The 23,402-nt window shown below is 36.9% G+C and overlaps 4 protein-coding genes and 1 non-coding gene across 5 annotated transcripts; 3 read left to right on the top strand and 2 right to left on the bottom strand.

Annotated features, from left to right (window-relative positions):
- Window positions 1-142: 142 nt before the first annotated feature.
- LOC103850011 (shaggy-related protein kinase gamma) lies at window positions 143-4,535 on the top strand. Its single transcript, XM_033291853.1, has 11 exons — window positions 143-1,957; window positions 2,050-2,139; window positions 2,221-2,280; window positions 2,553-2,825; window positions 2,892-3,023; window positions 3,107-3,266; window positions 3,506-3,537; window positions 3,654-3,749; window positions 3,820-3,903; window positions 3,992-4,079; window positions 4,209-4,535. The coding sequence occupies exons 1-11, from the start codon at window positions 1,844-1,846 to the stop codon at window positions 4,289-4,291; spliced, it is 1,212 nt and encodes a 403-aa protein (XP_033147744.1). The 5' UTR covers window positions 143-1,843; the 3' UTR covers window positions 4,292-4,535.
- Window positions 431-504, top strand: TRNAI-UAU. Its single transcript has one exon. It is a non-coding gene; the product is annotated as a tRNA-Ile (tRNA).
- LOC103850010 lies at window positions 4,499-7,706 on the bottom strand. The gene is made up of 3 exons (XM_009126712.3): window positions 7,536-7,706; window positions 6,783-7,111; window positions 4,499-6,651 (listed from the first exon to the last, which is right to left on the bottom strand). The coding sequence occupies exons 2-3, from the start codon at window positions 7,106-7,108 to the stop codon at window positions 4,662-4,664; spliced, it is 2,316 nt and encodes a 771-aa protein (XP_009124960.1). The 5' UTR covers window positions 7,109-7,111; window positions 7,536-7,706; the 3' UTR covers window positions 4,499-4,661.
- A 959-nt stretch (window positions 7,707-8,665) lies between these two features.
- On the top strand, window positions 8,666-13,751 carry LOC103850009. Its single transcript, XM_033291809.1, has one exon. It carries the CDS (start codon window positions 11,739-11,741, stop codon window positions 12,006-12,008), a length of 270 nt encoding a protein of 89 aa, XP_033147700.1. The 5' UTR covers window positions 8,666-11,738; the 3' UTR covers window positions 12,009-13,751.
- An 8,482-nt stretch (window positions 13,752-22,233) lies between these two features.
- LOC103850007 (agamous-like MADS-box protein AGL90) lies at window positions 22,234-23,370 on the bottom strand. The gene has a single exon (XM_033276609.1). The coding sequence runs from the start codon at window positions 23,368-23,370 to the stop codon at window positions 22,234-22,236; it is 1,137 nt and encodes a 378-aa protein (XP_033132500.1).
- Between the last annotated feature and the right edge of the window lie 32 nt (window positions 23,371-23,402).

Raw genomic sequence — 23,402 nt, 5'->3', positions numbered from 1 at the left:
AGAAAGGGGTAAGGCACATAGAGATCAACGAGATAAGAGATCTGGTGTCGGAAAAATAACAAGGTAATGAAAAATATTGGGAGAAACAGAATTTCTGGGATAATTCAGGATTCAAGATCGTTGTTAGTACTAGTCTCCAAGACTCCAAGACATAGGAAATTCGTTCAGTATAACATGTAGTTGAGGAAAATCTAAGACAATGGTCTAGGTGTGTGTTTGTATGTATAGCCTTGTTTAGAATGGCCTCCATCCAAACGTAACATTACAATGTCTAGTCTTTGTTTAAAATGGCCTCCATTCAAACGTAACATGACAATATGTCTAGTCTTGTCTAAAATGGCTCCGTCAAAATGTAAAACTACTGCATTAACATAAAAAATTTCTATCTAAGTTATTATTTAGAAAATAAGAGTAGCATTTTGAGCAAACAGGTCCCGTAGCTCAGTTGGTTAGAGCGTTGGTCTTATGAGCCGAAGGTCGCGGGTTCGAGCCCCGCCGGGACCATAATTCCGGCCCATTTTTAAAAAATATTACTGTTTTTGCAAAGCCCACTTCAATCATGTTAAAATTCTTGTTTAAAATGCTGGCCCATTTGTTTAAAATATTACTGTTTTTGCAAAGCCCACTTCAATCATGTTAAATATCTTTTGCCTATAAAAAAAAAATATATATATATATATATATATATCTTTTATATATATATATATATATATCTTTTGCCTCTACACGTCCGATATATCCATAATCCCATATCCAGTGTGCATGCATGTACTGTATTGTGTGTGTATTATAAACAAGAAATGCATAAATCACTCCTACTTTGTAGTTTTCTCAACGATCCGACCTCCCAGCTTTGTCCAAATTTTCAAGATTTCCCACCTTGTTTTTATTATTACTATATTATTCGGTCCATAGATTAAATTAAGAACCAATTTAAAACTATATATACTTAGCCGGAAATGTCATCACAGTATGGTTAATTTAGCTTTAAGCTACTTTGGCAATGGGAGTTTGACTCCTCTGTTTTTTTTTTAAAGGTGTGAACACAAATGGTGCTGAGAATGGACCTATTAAAAAAAGACCAATAATAGATTGTTGTACAGTAAGATTAATTTTATTTAATATGCCACCAATTGTTTACAAAATGAATTAATTGATAAAAATCTTGTTCTTAACATTAAAACCCGCATTATTGTGAGATTATTTTTTGGTAGTATGCCAGTCTAACCAGTTACAACCTAAATATATTTAAAAACAATAGAAAGGATGGATCATGAAGGTTTTTAGTAGGTTGCGTTAAGTTTGAATGGTCAAACTCGAAAATGAGGAAAAAAAACTAAACCCAATGTACTTCAAACTTCAAAGATCTTCTTATATAATCTTTTGGATTTCACTTTACGAGATGACTGTCACCAAATGATAGCATAGGCATCTCTCGTCAAAATCAGACAGAGAGCTTCATTTGTATACTAACAAATCAATTCATTATTATTCATTACACCAAAGGAGAGAGAGATTCATCATCATCCTCATCATTAAGACTTTCTTTTTTTTTGGTATGATTTGATTTTTGATTGTCTACGTATCAATTTCTCTTGTTTGATTGAAATTTTTTATTTTTTTTGGTATGTATATGTGTACCATTTTCCTTATTAGGATTCTGTACCCTTCTTTTTAGGTGCTAATTGTTTCCAATATCTTGTCAAAAAATCACAAACTTTCCATGTTGAAATCGTTAACAACCATTTGCTCATTGCTGCAGGGTTGATCTGATTAAGATTTGTAGAGTTTGCTCAAAAAAAAAAAAAAAGATTTGAAGAGTAACAAAGGAATAGTTCCTGGAATGGCTACAGTGGGCGTGGAGCCTAGTGCTGCGGTTAGAGAATTTATTGGCAACGTTACAGGTGTTGATAGGTTACATGAGGAGATGATTCACATGAGAATTCAAGATGATAAAGTATGTCTCTTTTTTCTATTTCTTTAGTTTTGATGCTGTTTCAGATTGTATTCTTATGGTTTTTGTTGACTGACTTGATTGATGTTCACCAGGAAATGGAAGATACAATTGTATATGGCAATGTGACTGAGACTGGTTATATAGTAACTACAATAGCTGGAAGAAATGGCCAACCAAATCAGGTTTTGTGACCGTTCTTAATCCTCAACTATTTGATTAGACTATTTATTTCTAAGAGCATTTTCTTGGATGTTAAACTTCAGACAATCAGTTACATGGCAGAGCGAGCTGTTGGGCAAGGAGCCTTTGGAGTTGTGTTCCAAGTGAGTCTTAGATTCTCTCAATGTTCTAAAAATCGGTATAGACGGCTGCCTAATTGGCAAATCGGGTTTAAATAAAATGTTTTTTCTAAACCGATTTTTTAAAAAATTGGTTTATGCATTCAAAAAATCGTTCTAGTCCGTCCAAACAATAATTCTATATAAAACGCATAACTGCAGCCTAGTGAATTTTTTAACATTGGTTTCTCTTCTTTCTTAGAACCAAGTGTCTTTGCCACTGAGACATGATCATTAATTTCTTTGCTTCTTCCCAGGCGAAATGTTTAGAAACAGGAGAAACTGTTGCGATAAAGAAAGTCTTGCAAGATCGGAGGTACAAGAACCGTGAGCTTCAAACAATGAGACTACTTGACCATCCAAATGTAGTGTCTTTGAAACACTGCTTCTTCTCAACAACCGATAAAGACGAGCTTTACCTCAACTTGGCTCTTGAATACGTTCCAGAGACAGTACACCACGTTATCAATCATTACAGCAATCTTAACCAACGAATGCCTCTTGTTTACGCCAAAGTCTATACGTATCAGGTAGATTGCAATCCTTTTAACTTGTCTTATTTGAAATTTCTGTAAGTCTTTCTATGTTTTGTGCAGATATTCAGGTCCTTATCTTACATTCACCGATGTATCGGTGTGTGCCACCGCGACATAAAGCCTCAGAACTTGTTGGTTAACCCACACACTCATCAAGTGAAGCTATGTGATTTTGGAAGTGCTAAAGTATTGGTGAGTAACGTTTGATGAATCTTCCTCTCCTTAAAGCAGAGGAGCTTATCTGTTTATTTGATTACTGATGACTCTTGAAACAGGTTAAAGGAGAGCCAAACATTTCATATATATGCTCAAGGTATTACAGAGCACCTGAGCTTATTTTTGGAGCCACTGAGTATACTACAGCCATTGATGTTTGGTCTGCAGGATGTGTTCTTGCCGAGCTTCTTCTCGGACAGGTTATACTCCCTCCAATTCATATTATATATTGCTGCAGACTTTAAAATCTATTTTATTATAAGTGTGGTTTTGTATTTTTTAATATATAAGTTTGATAGTTTTTCCACCTTTTCCCTATCGTTTAGTTCATTAATTAACCAAACCAAATAAAACAATATATTAATTAAGGATATAATAGGCATTTTAATTTTTTTATGCAATGAACTCGAATCTCGAATCCTAGTTCAGTTGTTGACTAATCTTTATTTTGTTCATACCAGCCATTGTTCAACTTGTAGAGATTATAAAGGTATTACACCTCTATTAATAGTGTGAAGAGTTGCACCTTCTTTTTTTTCTTAAAGAGATACACTTTTATGTGTTGTGTAATGATTATATACTTGACTGTATTCGTGAACTGAACAGGTTTTGGGAACACCAACAAGGGAGGAAATCAAATGCATGAACCCCAATTACACTGACTTCAAGTTCCCTCAGATTAAAGCTCATCCATGGCATAAGGTAAACCCTGACCTTTAAAAAGTTCAATGCCTTCTTTAACTAGCCCTTAACATTCCTCACTGGAGTTCAGGTATTTCACAAGGGGATGCCTCCAGAAGCTGTTGATTTGGTCTCAAGGCTTCTTCAGTACTCTCCCAATCTCCGTTTCACTGCTGTGAGTATTTGCAACTTCTCTTACCATCCTTCCTTCATTTCTGTATAAACATTTTCTATTTTGTTGAACCTTTGATCTTGCCAAGTAGATTGATGTATTGGTCCATCCTTTCTTTGACGAGCTTAGAGATCCCAATGGAAGTTTATTTCCACCGCTATTCAACTTCAAGCCTCATGGTACTAACCACATTCTTCCTTTTTCTTCTTGGTTTTTTTGCACGTTGAACTATATACAAGTGACACATATCAATAGCATCTTATACACAAGTGACTCATGTTCTTTATTAATGTGTTGTGTGAAAGCAGAGCTTCAAGGTGTGCCTCTGGAGATGGTGGCTAAGTTAGTACCTGAACATGCTAGGGACCAGTGTCCTTGGCTCGGCTTGTAATCTATCCGTTGTTACTTGCAGAACACGAAAACCAGAGGGAACAGTCAGAGAAATTCATATCTTATCTATCTGCTTCTTGTTTTTGTTACTCTGATTCAATCTCAATAAGATGATTTTGTAACCCTTTATTCTTTGTAGTGAGTAGGGAAAGAGTGAATCATTCTGAGGGTTATGATATTTATCAAAGTCAACAAATATTTTTTATTATAAAAAACAAATAAATTCATTGTTATTTTTTCATGTATTTCTATAATCTTATAGATGATACAAGTTCATAAGTAATAACTTTAGCAATAATTTTTGTTGAATTAAACTAAAATCATATAAAGAATTGTTAAATGTAAAAAAGTTGAAGAAAGTTAAAAAAAAACTAGCATTCAAGAGGAGGATATACTTTACAAGTTGATTTGTTATGACCAAGCCCCTTGCACTTACTACATTGCAGCTGCCGCTTCATCACCTCTTCACCCGGTGTCTTCTTCTTCGGTGGCCTCCCCGGAGGCCGCCGTGTCGGTGGTGGTGTAACCGTCATAACATCACCCCCTGTGCTCTCTCTACACATCTCTCCATCCAACAAAGGAACCGGACTTATCGACATAGCATACGTCAACCTATAGTTGTCAACACTGTAATATCTAGAACAAAAGTCATAAACACTACGTCCACTACAGCTTATAACAGCAACCGCGTGGTGACACGGTAAGCCCGTTAACTGCCAACCTTTGCAGCTACACTCACACTGAGCCATGTTCACCACCTCATACGTCTCTCCCTGGACTTGAAACAAATCGTTATCAGCGGATGAGGACGTTACATTAAGGCCTTGCGCTTTTAAACACTCCTTCTCTAGCTTTATCTCCATGGAAGGAGTCAACCTTCTTCCATTAGCCTCATCTCCATTAATCCGTCTCATATGAATCATTCCCATTATCTTTCCCCGGATCAGATCAACCATTTGAGTTATAGGTAGTTCGTTGGCCTCTGAAGCCCAGGTGAAGAACGGTTCACCTGAGTTTGATGTCATGTGGTTGTACCTCGCACCGGGAAAGTAAGCATTAGCCCAGTGATCAGGCTTGCTATTATGCACGATCCAGTTGTAAGCGTCCTGCGAAAGGCCTCTGATTTTCTCCACATACCCCTCAAACGAGTCCTGTCTCGGCGCGTAAGCCGCCGAGTAAAACTCATCGACGATTAGCCTCTTGATCTCGTGGGAGAACGGTCCTTTCAAGTCTCTGATGAGCTCCTCGGTTAAGTACCTTAAGCAGTAAGCGTGAAACGAGTTAACAAATACTTTAGGAATAAGTTCCTGGAGATTCTTGAGCCTATCCGCCACGAAAGTGATCGGACAAGCCGCGGAGGTGGAGATTGCAGTTCTCAGCTGAATCAAGAACCACTCCCAGTTATCCTCACTCTCCGCGTCAACAACCGCAAACGCTAGCGGAAACACTTCGTCGTCTCCGTCGACAGAAGTCGCAGCCAACAAAGTCCCCTGATACTTTGCCTTCAAGGGGATACTATCAAGAAACACCAACGGTCTACAACCTTCTACAAAACCGTAAACCGAGGCGTGGAACGACACGAAAACGCGGTGGAAGCTCGAGTCCTCCTTGGTTGCGAATGTAACAATGCTGCCTGGATTAGTTTCGATTATCTTCTCGCAGTACACCGGAAGCTGCTTGTAACCGTCCTTGTACGATCCTTGGAGCTGCTCTCTCGCAATCTCTTTCCCGCGCCAAGCTTGAAAGTAGTTCAGCTGGATCCCATACTCTTCTTTAATATCGCTGACGATATCTTTCGGTTTATAGTTAGGAAACACTCTCAGCTTCTCCTTGATAATGCTGGCCACCCAGCTCCTGCTCGTCTGGAGACCATTGAGGCCTCCCGCGCCTTCGCAGGTATGCGAAGGGGTCATCTTCTTGATGCATATCAGCTGAGTTGTCGATAGCCTCGAGGCGTGGATCCTCCAGGGACAGCCTTCCGCTTTGCATCTCACTGTTACACGGTGGCTATCGTTCTTCTTGTACCGGAACCCGAACTGGTTCGCTATCGCGTATTTTCGCAGCGATTCGCGGAACTCGCCGACGTTTTTGAACCTCTGTCCGAGGCCTGTGATTGTGTTCTGCCACTGCTGCGTTCTCGCCTTTGTGAGGATGTCTCCTGAGGGATTGTTGACGTCGAGAATCATCGATGGAGTTGTAACGATCTGTGAATCTTCTGCAGCTTGGATCATGACTTGCTCTATTGTTACAACAGTAGGATCTGAGACTGAGAGGGGAAGATCTTCTGGTACTGTTGTGTCATCTATCATGTCGTCTAGAGGAGCTGGTGGAATCGCTTCGGACAGTGTCGTTCTGCTAGATCTGTAAGAAGAAAAATAAACTCGTTATAGACTTCCAAATTTAATTTATTTTTTTATCGAAGCAGTTACTAAATCGTCTACAACCTCAAAAATCTAAGAACCGGCTCTAATGACGAGGCTTTTTTTGCTTACCTGCTAGCCTCGGGAGCTTCGGGTATGAGATAGACATCAGCAGAGTTAGAGTTCTCGTGAAACTTGATCATACGTTGCAAGTCTTTATCGTTAGAGATGGAGATGAGAGTCTTGTTGTTATCAGGGAGAAAGTATTTGAGACAAACTGTGCTGGTGGCGTCAAAGTTAAACATCTCACCAATCTCTGAGATAAAGTCTTTGAACATCGTATCTTCGTCGATGTCTATTGCGTGTGCATCGCCACCTCTGTAAGTTAATGATCCGCCTTTCTCCGTTAGAAACTGTCCTCCGGACATACATATTGCTATCACCCGTGCCCCTGACATGTCCTGCAGACAATAAATCAAGTTATAAACAAAACTACCAAACTCTGTAACAATGTCATATCAATGATTTCAGATTCTAACCAAACCCAAACCCAACCAAGCATTTAGCTTCAGAAACTTGAAGCCACTACTCATGGAGACAACAAGAGTCATCAAACTGTAATAACTAAACAGTTTAATTTTACAGAGAATGAAGCAAAAAGGATTTAACCTAAATTCCAGAAGGTCTAATATTCGTTAACCCTAGTAATCTCAAGCTCCTGGGTACAGGTAGAGAATCTGCGACTTAATCTTAATAAATAAATACTAACAATTGACATTACATCCGCATAACTTAGGGATAATCAAATAATTTGGCTGCAGGAACCTTAAAACCAATAGTTTTGATATATGTGCAAAAGCTTATAAGAATGAGCGATTGAATTACCTCAGAATTTCGGAGATTTTAGAAACCCTAATCCGATATTGAAGTTTTTTTGTGATCGAATTCTCGGAAGTTGCACGAGGAAGAAGAGGGAAGAGCTTGACAACAACCCTCGTCTTTTTTTTTTCTTGGCATTTATTTTTTTATTGCCAATAAATAAGTGTACGTAGTTGAGTTCTATTGGTTATCCAATTTGGAAAATCTTATTGTAAACTTGGTCAAAATTGTAAAATTATTAAAACATGAAAATACGGGAAAACATTATAATAAGAGGTACCCCAAAATATATATAAATTAAAAGCATAACATAAAAGAATAATTTTGTTTTACTCTGAAACATAAATTCAGTCGGTTTAGTTAAAAAAGAGTTGGTTTCAGACATGTATAACATCAAATATTAGTCACTAGATATTTTGTCTGCATATGCAAAAGCATAAACTTCTTATGAATACTTATTAGTTAATATTTTATTAATTTAAAACTAACATAATAAGTTATTATTTATGGTTTTAAATAGTTAAATCAAACATCAAAATATTTATATATGTCAAATATTTATTTTATCAAAATATATACTTACTATTGTGTTAATTTTTTTCTAAAACACTCATATCTTAGAAATAGTTTAGAAAATATCTATATATAATTTTTTTGCTCGACTAATATTTAATTATCAATTATTTCTTTTATCTTAACTTTTTAACCTTTATAATAAAATATTGTATTCAGATAGCAACATAATATATATAAATATATATAAGAATAATCTTATTTTTAATAATTTTATTATATTATTTTATAATCAATTATTTAATATAACGTATAACATATAAACTTTATACTATTAAAATAAAATTCATTCTTAATTATATATAAAATTCAGTAAAGATATTAAATTATTCACGTGTTTTTTTTGGTGGGCAAAAGGGAGAAAAGCCTCCCTACATTATTAAAAAAAATCGGACAACTACAACATCACTACATGCCTAGGACGAGAAACGCCTAAGACATCATCTTCAAGAATCGAAATTACATCTAATCGAAACTATGAATTCCTAATGGTAAAGTAAAGGGATAGTTGGCTAACCCATCGGCTAAACGGTTAACTTCCCTATACACGTGATCAATTCGGACAATCCAGTCCTTTGAAAGAAAGCCATGGCACAGACGTACCAGGAACGACAGTGGGTGAATCTCCTCGATTCCTGTCTTAAAAAATCCAACCACAACTGCTGAATAAACTTTATACTATTAAAATAAATTTTTTTTTTTGTCAACCAATTAAAATAAAATTCATTCTTAATTATATATAAAATTCAGTAAAGATATTGAATTATTTACGTGTTTGTGCTATTAAAATTAATAATTTATTTCTTTTTTTTTAATTACTCGTCACCATCATCATCAGCATCATCAGCCAATCAGATAAATTTGAGTGCTATTTTTCTCCTTTTCTACATTTTTTGTTAAAAGTTCATAACAACGTAGTTACAATGTGAGACTAGTTTACTGCAGCATTCTCTTTTCGTTGCCCTATTTAAGCGATTACGATTTAATTGTTATTACAAGAAATGAACTACCAAAATCATCCCATACTAAGATAATGTAAACCCTTTGTTATACAAGAGTTAATCCTTTTTAATGCTAACAAAATCATATTAAGTATATCATTCTTTAATCTTTACCAATAATACTAACTAGACTTTGATCCGTGCGGGTATATTTTTCAAAAATATGTTTCTATTTGTTTTTCATGTCAATATTATAAAGGCTAGGTAAAATACTCGAATCTGAAAAACCGAAATGATCTCGATCTGAAAAAGTAGTATCAAACTCAAACCGAAATTGATTAAATATCTGAATTATTCAAAATTTTGTTTTTGGAGAACCGAAATCGAATCTGATCTGAACCGAAGTATTCTGGATACCCGAATGTATCCGAAATAGATTTATATACTTATATATATTAATTATTTTTAGATTTAATATGTATAAAAATATCTAGAATATATATGATACTTTTAAGCTGGTTTAAATACTTGAAAATATATACAAACAATCAATAGTGAATATATAAAATATTAAAAGTATACTTAAAACATCAAAAATACTTAAAATAATTATTGATTCTCTATCCAAATATTTGAACTAAAATAATTTATATGTTAAGTTTATGTATTCTGACATATGTTATTCAAATTTATATTTAATATATTATTTTGTTTATAGTTTTTGAGAAATTTAAAGTATATAAATATTTAATGAATTTTAAAATTTTAAAAGTAATTTAAATGGATTATCCGAATTCGAACCGAACCCGCAAAAATCTGAAGCGAACACGAACTGAAATTTAGAAATATTAGAATGAGGCTGAAATCTTTGACCCCGAAAACCCGAAACCTAAACGGACCTAAATCGAACCGGATTAGATACTAAATAGATAGTTTCTCGTAATATAATGGACTTTCAAAATTTTTAAAAAATATAAGCCTATTACTTTTTTTCTCTTAATATACTGTTATCAATGTTTCCAAACAAACCTATTTTTTAAAACTACAATCTATGTTTTCAAACAAACTTTTTTTTTTAAACTGCGCAATCTATGTTTTCAAATAATTTTTTTTTAAATTACAATTTATGTTTCTAAATAAAAAATTTCTAAAAATTGCTATACATGTTTCCAAACAAACCTAATTTATACTTGAGTTTTAATAAGATAGATAGATGTAATGTTATCTTCTAAATCTTCCGGTTCTTCTAGATCTTCTAGTAACTTACAAGTTACGACCCGTCTTATATTCCTATTACCAGATTCGAGACCAGTAAACCAACTTCCAAATAAAGAGATATGTTCCGTTTTAATTTCCTGGTCAAACTGGGAGATGAATTCGGATGGAGGAGGAGTACTTAAGCTCTGTTTACAGCTAAATAAAATACACAGCTAAATAAATACAGTGTATAGGTGAAAGATTACCAAAGAAGATTAGGATATTTTCTTGTGAAAAGTGCCATAATGTATGTATTAATTAGTAATTATTTATATAGAGCTTCAAGTTATAGTGGTTGGATATATTCCTCCACAAGAAGGAAGAACTCTTATTGTAAAATATTATATCAAAAAGAAAAGAACTCTTATTGTCGTAATAAAATCATTTAATTCTCCAGAAAGATTCTTTTTTACTTCTCTTTTGACTGTGTGCTCTCTTCTCTTCTCTACTTTTTTGTTTTTTTTTGTTTAAGCTATATAATAATACTGCATCCCACCAAATTATAGACTTTGATACTTAAATCTACATAATATTTTTATTTTAACGTAATATATGCAATCACTGTAGTATTTCAAAATGATACTTGAGTTCAAAGTCATTTAAATCATACTCTACAGATGTATTGGGGTTCTTGTCGTTGGTCATGTTGAAATTCGGACACATTATTTACACATAACCATTTATATACACACGATTGTTAATTGATTTGATTTCCTACAAAAATAAAATAATTCGGAATATACAAATGTATGAAAAAAATTGCACATAACTATTATATACCCCACTAAGGTTTTGGAAAGCTCAATGAAAAAAATAAACTACGAGAGACTCAGTGCAAACAATTGATTTGGTTGACAATGTATATTAATACTTGGAAGATTTTGGTTCTTTGGTGAAATGTTTTTGCATGCAAAGTGGCGTGGACAGTTAAGTGTTTGGAGAATTATCTTTCGGACGTTAGGGTTCAAAAATAGAATGATCTTCCGATCATAACGTGTATTCTCCCATTCTAAAGTATTATTGACCGCTCATCATTCTTTGGTCAGAAAAGTACTTAGGTCTAGACTTCTATTTCAGGATTTAATTAGATAGTAAAATGAAAATTTTCTTGGAAAAATGAACGTGGTCTTAGTTAGGCAAGAGTTGCTAAGATTGACGGGAAAAGAAAAGAAAAAGAAAGAATGGGTATGTTTGATTTTCATAATAGTGAAAGAAATTAAAAAAAGAATTATTATAAAAGAATAAATTAACTGTTATATTATTGGTTCGCTCGTTAATGTTTTTGATGAGCCAGTCCTTATAAATACATCCGCAAACCCATATCTCAACTTAAATCATCAACACATTAAACACAACCTCTAATTTAAAACCTCTCTCGTCTCTTTCGTGTCTCTTCTTGTTCTATTCCAAAACCAACAACAATCAAGAACAACTACTAATGGGAGGAAACATACCACACAGTAGCAAGAGGTTCTCTCTCTTCAGCTTCTTTAAGCCACGAAAATCTCACAGAGTGGAAGCAGACGCCTCTTGGGACGACAGCGTTTACACTCGCAAAGCTTTGGCTAGTGACGAAGACAGACGTTATTGCGTGGCTGAGCCAGGTATCGACCGTAAGGCTTCTGCCTTTATCGCCAAGTTCCATGCAACTCGTGTCTCTGAGTCTGAGCGCCAAACTATCTCTCCTTACCAATCCGAGAAGGCATGATGAATAATTTGATTATATGTAAATTGATTTTTATTTATTTGATGTGTCTTTATGGGAGTTTATTGATTGTGTCGTAATTGTTGTTAATAATCGATGTTTCTTAACAGTTCTCTTCTTCTAGCTTCTCATTCTTTTTTTCCTTAATTGCTTTCATCGTCTAGCTAGTTAAATAATTCAACTTAAATCACATCGACTGTTTTTGGTTGTGTACGGTTACTAAGTATATTCCAAATAACATTTCGACAATTTGTATATAGTTTCCTCGCCATAATCATATAGAGATGAAGAGAAGGGAACAGAACTATAAAATTCTCATAAACAACAAAGTTTGTTTAACTTTTAAGAGTATATAGAACTTATCACCAGCATATGTACATTTCATCTTCACCAAGAATGATATGGAATAACACGATTTAGTGACTCTCCAAAACACTCAAATTGATCAGAATGTAGCTTGTTGTGAATCTCACATTGACTAAGTTAGAACATAATCTAATCAAAGTTTAGACCTAGCCATTAATTCAATTTGGAAAGCCATGAATTATGACATGGCTATCGCTTTGGTTTACAAGTATGAGTACTTGCTTTTTTGGGCGTAGAAGATCGATCATATACTGAGATCCATTTAAGATTAAATAACAAAAAAACAAAGATTTGAAGCCAGCCTGTAGAATCTATAACTTTATATGATTGATATTATTTGCATGGAGAGGAGGTCCCTGTTAAGTTCTAGCCCTCACATAATGCTGCAGTCTTTTTGTACAAAAGGTACATTTTAAGAGTACTTTGATTCCTCTCCTTCTCTTTTGCTTCGCTTTGAGCCTTTATGTTGGTTCATACACTCTTACTTTTACTGCCAATTATTAACCACAATATTCCCTTAAACTTTATTATATGGTTCCATGTCTAGTGGTGTTTTTGAAAAAGGTTCCAAAGTCGAGTGATCTCATAGTATTACCTATATAACTAATGATTCGTGAGTGTTTCAGTCTACGAGATTCGATCACCACAAATATATAAAAAATCACTCACAATAGAAAGCAAACAAAAAAAGAGAAAGACTAACAATGCAGCTCAACACTTATTTGATGTATATAATTTTTGTTTATAAAAAACGACATACCTACGAACATAATCCTACCAAAGAAAAATATAATTTTGGTTTATAAAATCTTCCCTAAATTTGCCGACAAGATAAATAAATAAAGTCAAAATCATGTTGAATCTTAGACTCCTAAGTAATAACTACTCATCGGTCTGTATTGAATGAATAATATGAGAGTAATGCATACCATCTATTTGCACACAACATGCATCTCTAGTCCACTCTTAAATGTGTTCAACCCAAGGATCTATCCGCACCCCAATAAAATTACGAGGAGCAAAAACAAAAATAGAAACTAAAGAATAAAACAAACTAACGTTGGTCGATTAGCTCTTGAGGAAATTCCAAGAGCTCGAGCATAAATCTTAAATCCCTAGAGATCTAGGTTTACATATGTATATGCAAAAAGAAAAATATATACTCCTTTTTTTTTTGAACAACCAAAAAAAAAGAGTTATATATATACTCCATCATTGTTTTTACCCACTATTTTGATTGTAAGCTTCTTCTTCAGTAATTCTAAAATATATAATACGGATGAAACTGAAGCTTTATACTTAAACATTGCAATGCAAAATTGATATTTTCTATATGCAAAGGAGAGAGATTTAAAATATACACAAACAAAAGCATCATAATAATTAATAAACACGCATATGATCAAACCCTTATTTCCGCAAATTAGTATTCATCACAACAAATGTCGTCGTTGACCAGTGTGATGTATTAAAGACCGATGGAAGTAACGGTAGTTGTCATTTAAAATAGGAAAATGCATTTGGTGAGACGGCTCATCGTCTGATTAATTAGGCATTTTCCAAACATTTGCTGATATTATTGTGATCAAAATTTAAAATTTGATGCTGATCGTAAACACCAAGCGGAATTATCATACAATAGTAATCTTGTTGGTCATTTGCAGTAGGGCATAAATTATTTCCAAAAAAAATAATGTTCTCTAGTTTCCGACAGGAAAAGATCATGGTTTTGAGGCCTAACTCATTCACTAGCCGAAGAGAGTTTAATAACATTAGTATTTGAAAAATATGAGGAACCCATTTCAAATACAACAAGATGACAATGAAGGAGTGGAAAGAGGAGTAAATGCATAATTAGTAATAAGATACCACGTAGAGTATCTCACCAATATATTTATTATTAATTATTTATATGTTTAATTTTTTAAATAACAAAAATAAATTAAGTCAATCATTTATCGACAACAAAAATGAATATTTAAAGAATAGTAGTCAGTTTCTTTTCTTTGAATGAAAAGTAGTGAGTTTCTTTACAAAGAAATGCTTTTTCACTGTATTCTCTTTTTGTATTTTTAATTATTTGAAGGCTTTAGATACTCTATGAGAGATTCCTGATGTAGATGTCAAAATACCCTAATACCCAATAAGCCTTAGAGACAGCTTTCGTATTTGTATATATGTATAACTAGTCTTAAATCTCTTAGATCTTGTACGTATATTGATTCTCTATGTCGATTTTGTTTTTGCTGCTTTCATATTTTATTTATACTGATATTGATCGAGATATTTCCTCTGTTTTTCAAATCAATATTTTCTTAGTTATCTGTAATAAGATAGGGGCTTAGTGGCGATTCTGAAGCGATTCAGGGTTCTCTTCCTTGCGCTGCCGGTGCGGTGCCTTACGCTTGTCACTGAGAATTCCCCCCCCCCTCCCCTCTGTTCTTCATGGCTCTGGCTGGCGCTGTCTCTTTGGTCCCTCCTTGGCCACCCGATGTTTGTGTTCAGATCCGGGATCCACGTCCGGTTAGTCTCTGGTCTGAGGTCTCTCCTGCTTCGGTCCTCTTCCCGGAGGTTGCGCCCGCTCAAGCGGAGGTTGCGATTCCTCTGGCTGAGGAAGCCTCCCCGGTCATCATCTGTGCTTCTTCTGCTCCGGCAACTCAAGCTTCTGGCCCTTCCATTTCGCCTTCTTCGGCCTTGTGGGTTTCAAAGCTTAAGTCTTCGGCTCATAATTTAAAGAAGCTAGGTTCGCCTTCATTTGCTCAGGACGGTACTCCAATTGTCCAAGCTCCTGATTCAGTTGTCTTCCACTCTTCAAACCTATGGAAAGGTTACTTGGTTGCTCAGTTTCATGGAGACCCGCCATCTCCAGCAAAGATTTTCACTGATCTTAACCCTATTTGGGGAAAGAATGGAAGAATCAAGGTTAAATATCACTCAAAAAGAGTTTGTCTCATTTTAATTCCGTGTGAGCTCACAAGACAATGGGTGCTCGATGTTGGGTTTTGGCACTCTGGGAATTGTGCTTTTACAGTCCAGGAGTGGTCTCCAAACCTCAAAATTACTCCGATGAAGCTGGAGTATGCGCCGGTGTGGGTTCGTTTCAGAAACATTCCCCCGGAATTATGGTCTTTGAAAGGTTTTAGCACCATTGCTTCGGGTGTCGGGTTTCCAGTCCAGTCGGAGTTTCCTACACTTAGCGAGTACACTAATGGTACTGTGAAGCTAAGAGTGATTGTGAAGCTTGAAGCAAAGAGAGCTCCTGCTGTAAGGGTGGTTGATAAAATGGGAAATTCGGTGACTGTTTTTGCAGAGTACCTGAGACTTCCTCATAAGTGTAAGATTTGCACGGAATTTGGCCACTCAGAGCTCCGCTGCCCTGGATTCTCTTCTCAGTTATCTGGAAAGTCGGCTCGTGCTTCTGCAAAATCTCCTCCGTTACCTGAGGGTTCTTACCAGTCTCCGGTAGTACCATCATCTTCTAAGTCTAAACGGTCGATCGTTAGGTCTTTAAATGAAAGCAAGGAAGAGACTCAGCCTCTATCCAAGTCAAAGGATCTTCAGGCGGATGCTTCGCCTCCACAAGGCAAATCAATAGCGAGATCCTCTAGTCTTCCATCTCCTTCGGTTCATTCAGAAAAGTCTGTGACTTCTGCTGCGGTAAACGGGTGGACCAGAGTGGCTTCAAAATCGTCCCCTCCAAAGAGTCTGGCAATCAGTGGAAAGTCTAAGGAAGGGGATATCCCTGTTACGTCATCTCAGTTCGACTCAGAGGAGGTTTTGATAAGTGAAGCGCAGCAGGTCATCAGAAATCGTTTGGCTGCTGCAGAAGCGGATTTTCCTCCTTTCTCTTCTAAAAAAGACAAGAAGTATTACAGAAAAATACAGAGGCAAGCGGTCATGAAAGAGTGTGAGACCGAGGGTGGTGATCCTGGCTTAGCTCTTGTTGGGGTGGCTTCAGTTTCTGTTAATTCAGTTCACGGGAGTGTTTCAGTGGGGTTGCCAGTTGGTGGGCAGCCTCTATCTTCTGTTTGAAGCCTACGTGCTTCGGAAATAATTTTTTGTCCTTCATAATGAAGTGTTTTTCTTGGAATATAAGGGGTCTTAATGGAGGTGTTAGGAAGTCAAATGTGCAAAGGTGGATTCACCAAAACCGGCCAATGATTGGCGGCCTTTTGGAAACTCATGTGAAGCAAGAGTCTTTGGATAACTTAATGTCAACCACCTTTCCTGGTTGGAGGTTCGATTCAAATCATAGTGAAGAAGCTGAGAATGGAAGAATTGTAGTAATGTGGAATCCACGGATTTCGGTGGTGGTTTATCTGAAATCTGAGCAGTTGATGGTATGTGGAGTTTTTGATCCGGCTTCGAGGATTTCTTTTACGGTTGGTTTTGTTTATGCTTACAACGAGAGAAGCCAGAGGATAGCCCTTTGGAGTTCATTGGTGCAGTTATCCTTATCTTCCTCAATCCGAAACTCTCCTTGGCTAGTGCTAGGGGATTTTAACCAGGTGTTGAGTACGGATGAAGCTTACTCACTTTACCCAGTTGACTTGTGTATTGGCGGTATGGGAGATTTTCAAGATTGTATTGATGATAGTGGAGTTTTTGATCTGTCCTTTCGTGGCTGCCCATTTACTTGGACAAACAAGAGCCCATCAAATCCCAAATCAAGGAAGTTAGATAGGGCTCTTGTAAACGAAGCATGGATGGAGGTCTTCCCGAACTCCAACGCTTTGTTTGATGCCCCAGGATCATCTGATCACTCTCCATGTCTGATAACTGTTTCAGATTCGGCGGAGCATAGAAAAACTCGTTTCACTTTCTTTTCTTTCTTTGAGACGCATCCTGAGTATTTGAAGCGGCTGTCTGAAGCCTGGACCTCTCCTGTTAGTCGGGCAGGACCGATGTCGACGTTGTATCTCAAGCTGAGAGCAGCAAAAAATTGTTGCAAGGCCATAAATCAGTCTAGATTCAGCAACATTGAGAAGCGTACGAGAGAAGCTTTTGAGAAACTTCAGGATATTCAAGAGCAGGTCCTGCACTCTCCTTCTCCGTTATTGTTTTCTGCAGAAGCGGCGGCTCGTGATGAGTGGCTCATCCTTGCAGCAGCAGAGCAAAATTTTTTCCAGTTGAAGTCCAGAGTTAGATGGCTGTGCAAGGGTGATCTCAATACAAGGTTCTTTCACAAGTCTGTAAAGGCAAACTTATCGAGGAACATCATTCACTTCCTTACTGATGGAAATAACACTAGGGTTTATGGAGTTCAGGAGATGAAGGATCTGGCAGTGAGGTTTTATTCCTTTCTTCAAGGCCGCTCAAATATTGCTGTCACTCCGTATGCAGGGAGCGCCATTGCTTTAATTCATCCCTATAGATGCAGTGAAAGCTTGTCCGCTTGTCTAGCAGAGTTGCCTTCAACGGAAGGAATTACATCTATTGTTTTTGCTCTTCCGAAAGGGAAAGCACCGGGACCCGATGGTTTTTCTGCGGAATTCTTTACCTCGTCTTGGAATTTGGTTGGTTTAGACGTGACTAATGCAGTAAAACATTTTTTCACAACAAAAATGATGTCACGGCAAACAAATGCTACGGTGATCTCCCTGATTCCAAAGATTAGCGGTGCATCCTCCTTATCAGATTTTAGACCTGTGTCCTTATGCAACACAGTCTACAAGGTGATATCGAAAGTGCTGGCACATCGTCTTAAGAGGATAACCAAAGATGCAGTCCAGCAAAATCAAGTGGGTTTTGTATCGGGAAGGGTCCTAAGCGATAATGTTCTTCTTGCCTCTGAGCTTGTTGCAGATTTTCATAAGCCGGGGAGAATATCTAGAGGTTGTCTTCAGGTGGATATCACCAAGGCTTATGATAGTGTGGAATGGGAGTTCATTATGAATATCCTCTCAGCTTTTCAGCTTCCGCCTTTATTTATGGATTGGATATGGGCGTGTATCTCCACTCCATATTATTCAGTCTCTCTTAACGGTGAGCTAGCAGGTTTCTTCCCTGGTGAGAAGGGTTTAAGACAGGGTGATCCTATTTCTTCTTCCCTTTTTGTCTTAGCCATGGATGTCCTGTCTAAAGAGCTTGATCTGGCAGCTAGAGAAGGAAGGTTTGGAATCCACCCAAAGTGTGCCTTTCCGCTTGTCACACATCTTAGCTTCGCGGATGATCTTCTCATTTTCTTTGACGGAACCGCTGACTCTCTTCGAGGCATTATGCAGGTCCTGAGGGATTTCCAAAGGAAGTCTGGTTTAGCCTTGAATCTTCGAAAAACAAGTGTGTTTTTGGATGGAAATGACCGTGTCGCGGCTCAGTCTGTGGCCACAGACTTCGGATTGACACAAGGGTCTCTTCCGGTCAAGTATTTGGGGTTACCTCTGTCTTCTCGGCGCCTTGGAAGAATTGGATATCAGCCTCTACTTGATAAGGTGCGCCAACGTATTTCTTCTTGGACGGCTAGGCATCTGTCCTTCGCGGGAAGGCTCCAATTGCTTCAGTCCGTGATCTATAGTATCATCAATTTCTGGGCAGCGGTTTTTCCATTGCCTCAAGGATGTTTGGAAGAACTGGAGCGAATGTGCAATGCTTTTCTTTGGTCTGGAGCTCCAAACTCGGCTAAGGGAGCTAAGGTATCTTGGGATTCTGTTTGTACACCCAAAGAGTCGGGAGGCTTGGGACTTAAGAGGCTGGTCGGTTTGAATGAACTGTATGGAGTAAAATTAATTTGGAAACTCTTTGAGGGCAGTGATTCGTTGTGGGTGGCCTGGATAAAATCTCATCTTATGGAAGGCAAGATGTTTTGGGTTTCAGACTTTGCGAATAAGGGGAGTTGGATTTGGAGGAACCTTATGAAGTTGAGAGAGACTGCTAGACCTTTTATTTTGTGTAACGTCCTTTCAGGCGAAGAGGCATCCTTTTGGCATGATAACTGGACTCATAACGGGGACCTTCTCAGTGTAACGGGAACTTTGGGTCCTCAGTATTCAGGAATTTCTATAGACGCCTCAGTGCATTCAGTGGTGACCGAGTCTGGCTGGAATGTTTCGCGAAGTAGGAACCCCACTCTTACTGCTCTGAGGGCGGCTCTACCAGCTCAAACCCCTGACATTGATTCAGTTGAGGTTGATTATTTCGTCTGGCGGAATAGTGTGTCGGCCCAACCTTCTAATTTCTCAACAACAACGCTGTGGAAGACGTTGCATCCGGATCCTCCGGTTGTAAATTGGGTTTCAATCGTCTGGTTCAAGAATAGGATTCCCAAGCATGCTTTTATTGCATGGCTGGTAATGAGAAACAGGATGTCGACGAGAGATAAGCTCAGACACTGGGGGCTTCACGTTCCAGCGGAGTGTTTGCTGTGTGGTGCTGCTGACGAAACAACGTCTCACCTATTTTTCGAGTGTCCCTTCTCGCAGGAGGTCTGGAGTGGATTAATGGCAGGAACAGGGCTGGTCCTTTCCTATAAGCTTGAGGATATGGTCGTCTGGTTTCAGAGCATTTTGGGAGACTCGAAGTTTAAAACCATTGTCAAGTTCATCTTTCAAGCAGTTATCTATTTTGTATGGAAAGAGCGTAATGGACGGCTTCATTCAAACGGACAGAAGCAACCGATTTTTGTGATTAAAGAGATTCGTTTGCAGATCAGAGCGAAGCTGCTGGGTATGGATAGGGAGATTGATTCTTCTATGAGACCCTTATATCCTGAAGCTCCCGCAATTGCCCAGCAAAACAGAGTATCGTATTTATCTATTTGGTTTGGGAGGTTTCAAGTCTAACCTACTCTTCGGCTTCCATCATTTGGGTTGTTTCAAGGCCTGCTTCATCTGAGTTTCATGTTCTAAATTATCATTCCTAGTTTCATCTTTTAAATCTTTTGAAAAACTGTTGTAACGGTACTTCTTTTGGGGGAAGAAAGAAGGAAAAAAAAAAAAAAAAAAAAACTGATAATTCGAGAAGATTTCATTAAATACAAAATTCAAAGGATTTTTGTAAAAACTCGGGATTTAAACAAAATTTTAGGAGGTGATTAAAATGGATTTAGGAGTTTCAGATATAAATAAACGTTAAATTTCTTTTATGAATTAACCACAGAAAATCTGGAAACAACCCTTTCTATCATGAGTAAACAAAAACTTTAATTATCTTAAAGAGGCTCATTATCACACTGAATAATACTGCAACATATGACATGACACGTTGGAAGGCACTGAACACTCATGTCTTCCCTTTGACAGTCCACATCACTCAAACTTCAAATGGAACTACGTCAACCAGAGAGCCTCTCTACATAAATAATACTTCTTCAGCTTTTGAGTTATCACAGTTGAATACTTTCCGTTTGAATCATCATCAGATCAAGTAAACAAAATTTTGTTCAAAGAACAGAACCGAACCATATCAAGTGTATATCTAGCAGTGGGTCCAGGAACCGACGTGGTGAAAACGTCTGCGACTAGTGTTTATGGACAGTGGTCGGAGATGACGATAGTCAGTGGTGATAGCACGGCTTTATGGGATCACATACGGTAATAGAACTACATTTAGTCGCATTCGTAATTATTTAGGATGATAAAACGAAGATATGATAAAACGAAGAAGATGAAATCCCTTTTTTATTTTTGTGAAATACCATCTCATTAGGTGGTATTTGCTCTAACTGAATTTTGACTACAAAATATTTTCTTAGATAATCCAAAATAATTCTTGATAAATATTATTTATGAAATTCCAATTTTCCAATAAAGGGTGATTTAGGGGATGATTGGTAAATGCTGTAGCTTTATATTTTTTGCTGTAGAATTTAATCTGTAGATTTATTTGTTGTAGCTTTCTTTGCTGTAGATTTCTAAAGCACTAATTTTTTGCTCTGGAAATAAAGTTCTCTACAGCCATATTTTGATTTTTCAGAGATTTTTTTGCTGTGAGTTTTTTAAGGAAAGCAAAGCTCGATTGGTTGACATATATAGCTGTAGACTAAATTTTGGCTGTCCAGAGCATCTACAGCTCCAACCAATCATCCCCTTAGTGGGATTTATACAAATGATAAGTTCAATAACTATGGATTTGTAAAAGGTTTTATAAATACTAAATCCAATAAGGTAAGATTTGCCAAAAAACCAGAATTCCTTCAAATACCAAATTCAATAAGCGAATGAAATCCATTTTCAATAATTTCACTTGCTCTAGCTAATAATTAATATTGGTAAAGTTAAGAATTGCAGCGTTTTATTTAAATAGAACCAATAATTTTCTTATCTGAATAAAATCCATACAGTATATATATAGATATATGTTTCCATATAAAAAATTCTTATTTCGGAATCCAGTATCTATGAGAAGAATTTGCCACATAATTTTGGGTTGAAGATTTAACTTGACTGAAATTTGTTGGGGTCAAACTCATTCATTCATTAGATCAAAAGGAATTGAAACTCCACCACATAATGATGATATAACAAGATAAAAAGGCAAACAGTGCCCATAGTTTTGCCAACTTGCTGCCCAAGATAAATAACATAGAATGACTCTAGAGTTTTAATCTGAATTCATATTTTGGCACTAACAGTTCAGACATGATAGATAAGACATAACTTAGAAAACTTAAAGTTGACAAAACTAAAAGGATAAGATAACATAGGAATATTGTTGGCATTACGTCCACCGGATCGACGAAGATGCTTTAGAACTGGCGGTGATTGTAATGATGATTTTCTTCCATCCAAGGAAAGCATGTTGGCTCAGATTGTTCCATCATCTCCTTAACGTACCAATCTTGCTGATTTAGTGGATAGTAAACTTCGTCCTAAAACATATTGACATGTAGCTGCTGATATTGATTATGGTTTAAAATACATGTATGTTAATCACAAACACAAACCTGATTCATAACTTGAGTATTAACTCCATGGTTGCTAACTGGGAGGAGATTACTTGCAAGAGAATCAACATGGTTGGCTCCCTGGTTCGAAAAGATTATGGGCTGCTGCATCTCGTTGGTTAGTTGAGGAGAATTGAAGGTTGGTGCATTCATAAAGTTGTTTCCAAGAGAATGAACATGTTCCAGCCCCTGGTTTGGAGAGATTGTATGACGTAGTTCATTGGTTTGTTGAGAAAAGTTGAAAGTTGGGACATTCGGAAACTGGCTTCCATGAGAACAAATATGTTCTGGTCCATGGTTTGAAGTAACCAGAGGTTGCGACTCGTTGGTTAGTAGAGGAGAATTGAAGATTGGTGCACACATAAAGTTGTTTTTAAGTGAAGGAACATGTTCCAGCCCCTGGTTTGAAGAGACTGCACACTGCACTTCATTGGGTTGTTGAGGAAAATTGGTTGGGACATTCAGAAACTGGTTTCCATGAGAACTAATATGTTCTTGTCCCTGGTTTGAAGTGACTAGAGGCTGAGACTCATTGGTTTGTTGAGGAGAGTTGAAGAAAGAAGAACCCGCTTCAGCCATAGCGACTGGTGGCATGCCCATGGCCATAGCCATTGAGGAAGATTCACCGGTCTCAAGATGCGTATTTTTTAGGATTACGTTTTTATGATGATAAAGTTTCTTGAGATGTCCATCAATAAACTCACACAAGTTACCACGATTACTATCGTCTATAGCCAAATCTCCCATGTTCCCATTAAGACAAGAGAACATGAGCTCCTCCATGAGTTTATCATTATTACCTTCAATTAATTTTTTAACCTGATTTTGGACTTTTGTGATTGTCTGATTGAGAAACTCTTCGTGGTTAAACGATTTCTTTGTCTGCTTCTCCTCTGGCAAGTTTTCGAACTTCTCCATAACCTTTTGCACCTCCGAGTTTGATGGCCACACCTCTGGTGTTGAGTTGTATGGACTGTAGATGACCGCACATGCATCCACATCGCAGAGAGTCTTGATTTCATCAAGTTTCTTCAGAAGTCCTTTCTTCCTAAGATTCAGTGTTCTTTTTCTCGCCGAGACATTGGAAATGTAAGCAAGATTTGTCTTCTTCCTTGTCATGACTACAATAGTTTATTTGTTTATGTTTTTAC

Source organism: Brassica rapa, chromosome A01 (assembly GCF_000309985.2).
Source record: "Brassica rapa cultivar Chiifu-401-42 chromosome A01, CAAS_Brap_v3.01, whole genome shotgun sequence".
Taxonomy (NCBI): domain Eukaryota; kingdom Viridiplantae; phylum Streptophyta; class Magnoliopsida; order Brassicales; family Brassicaceae; genus Brassica; species Brassica rapa.
This window is presented reverse-complemented; position numbering and strand designations above follow the sequence as displayed.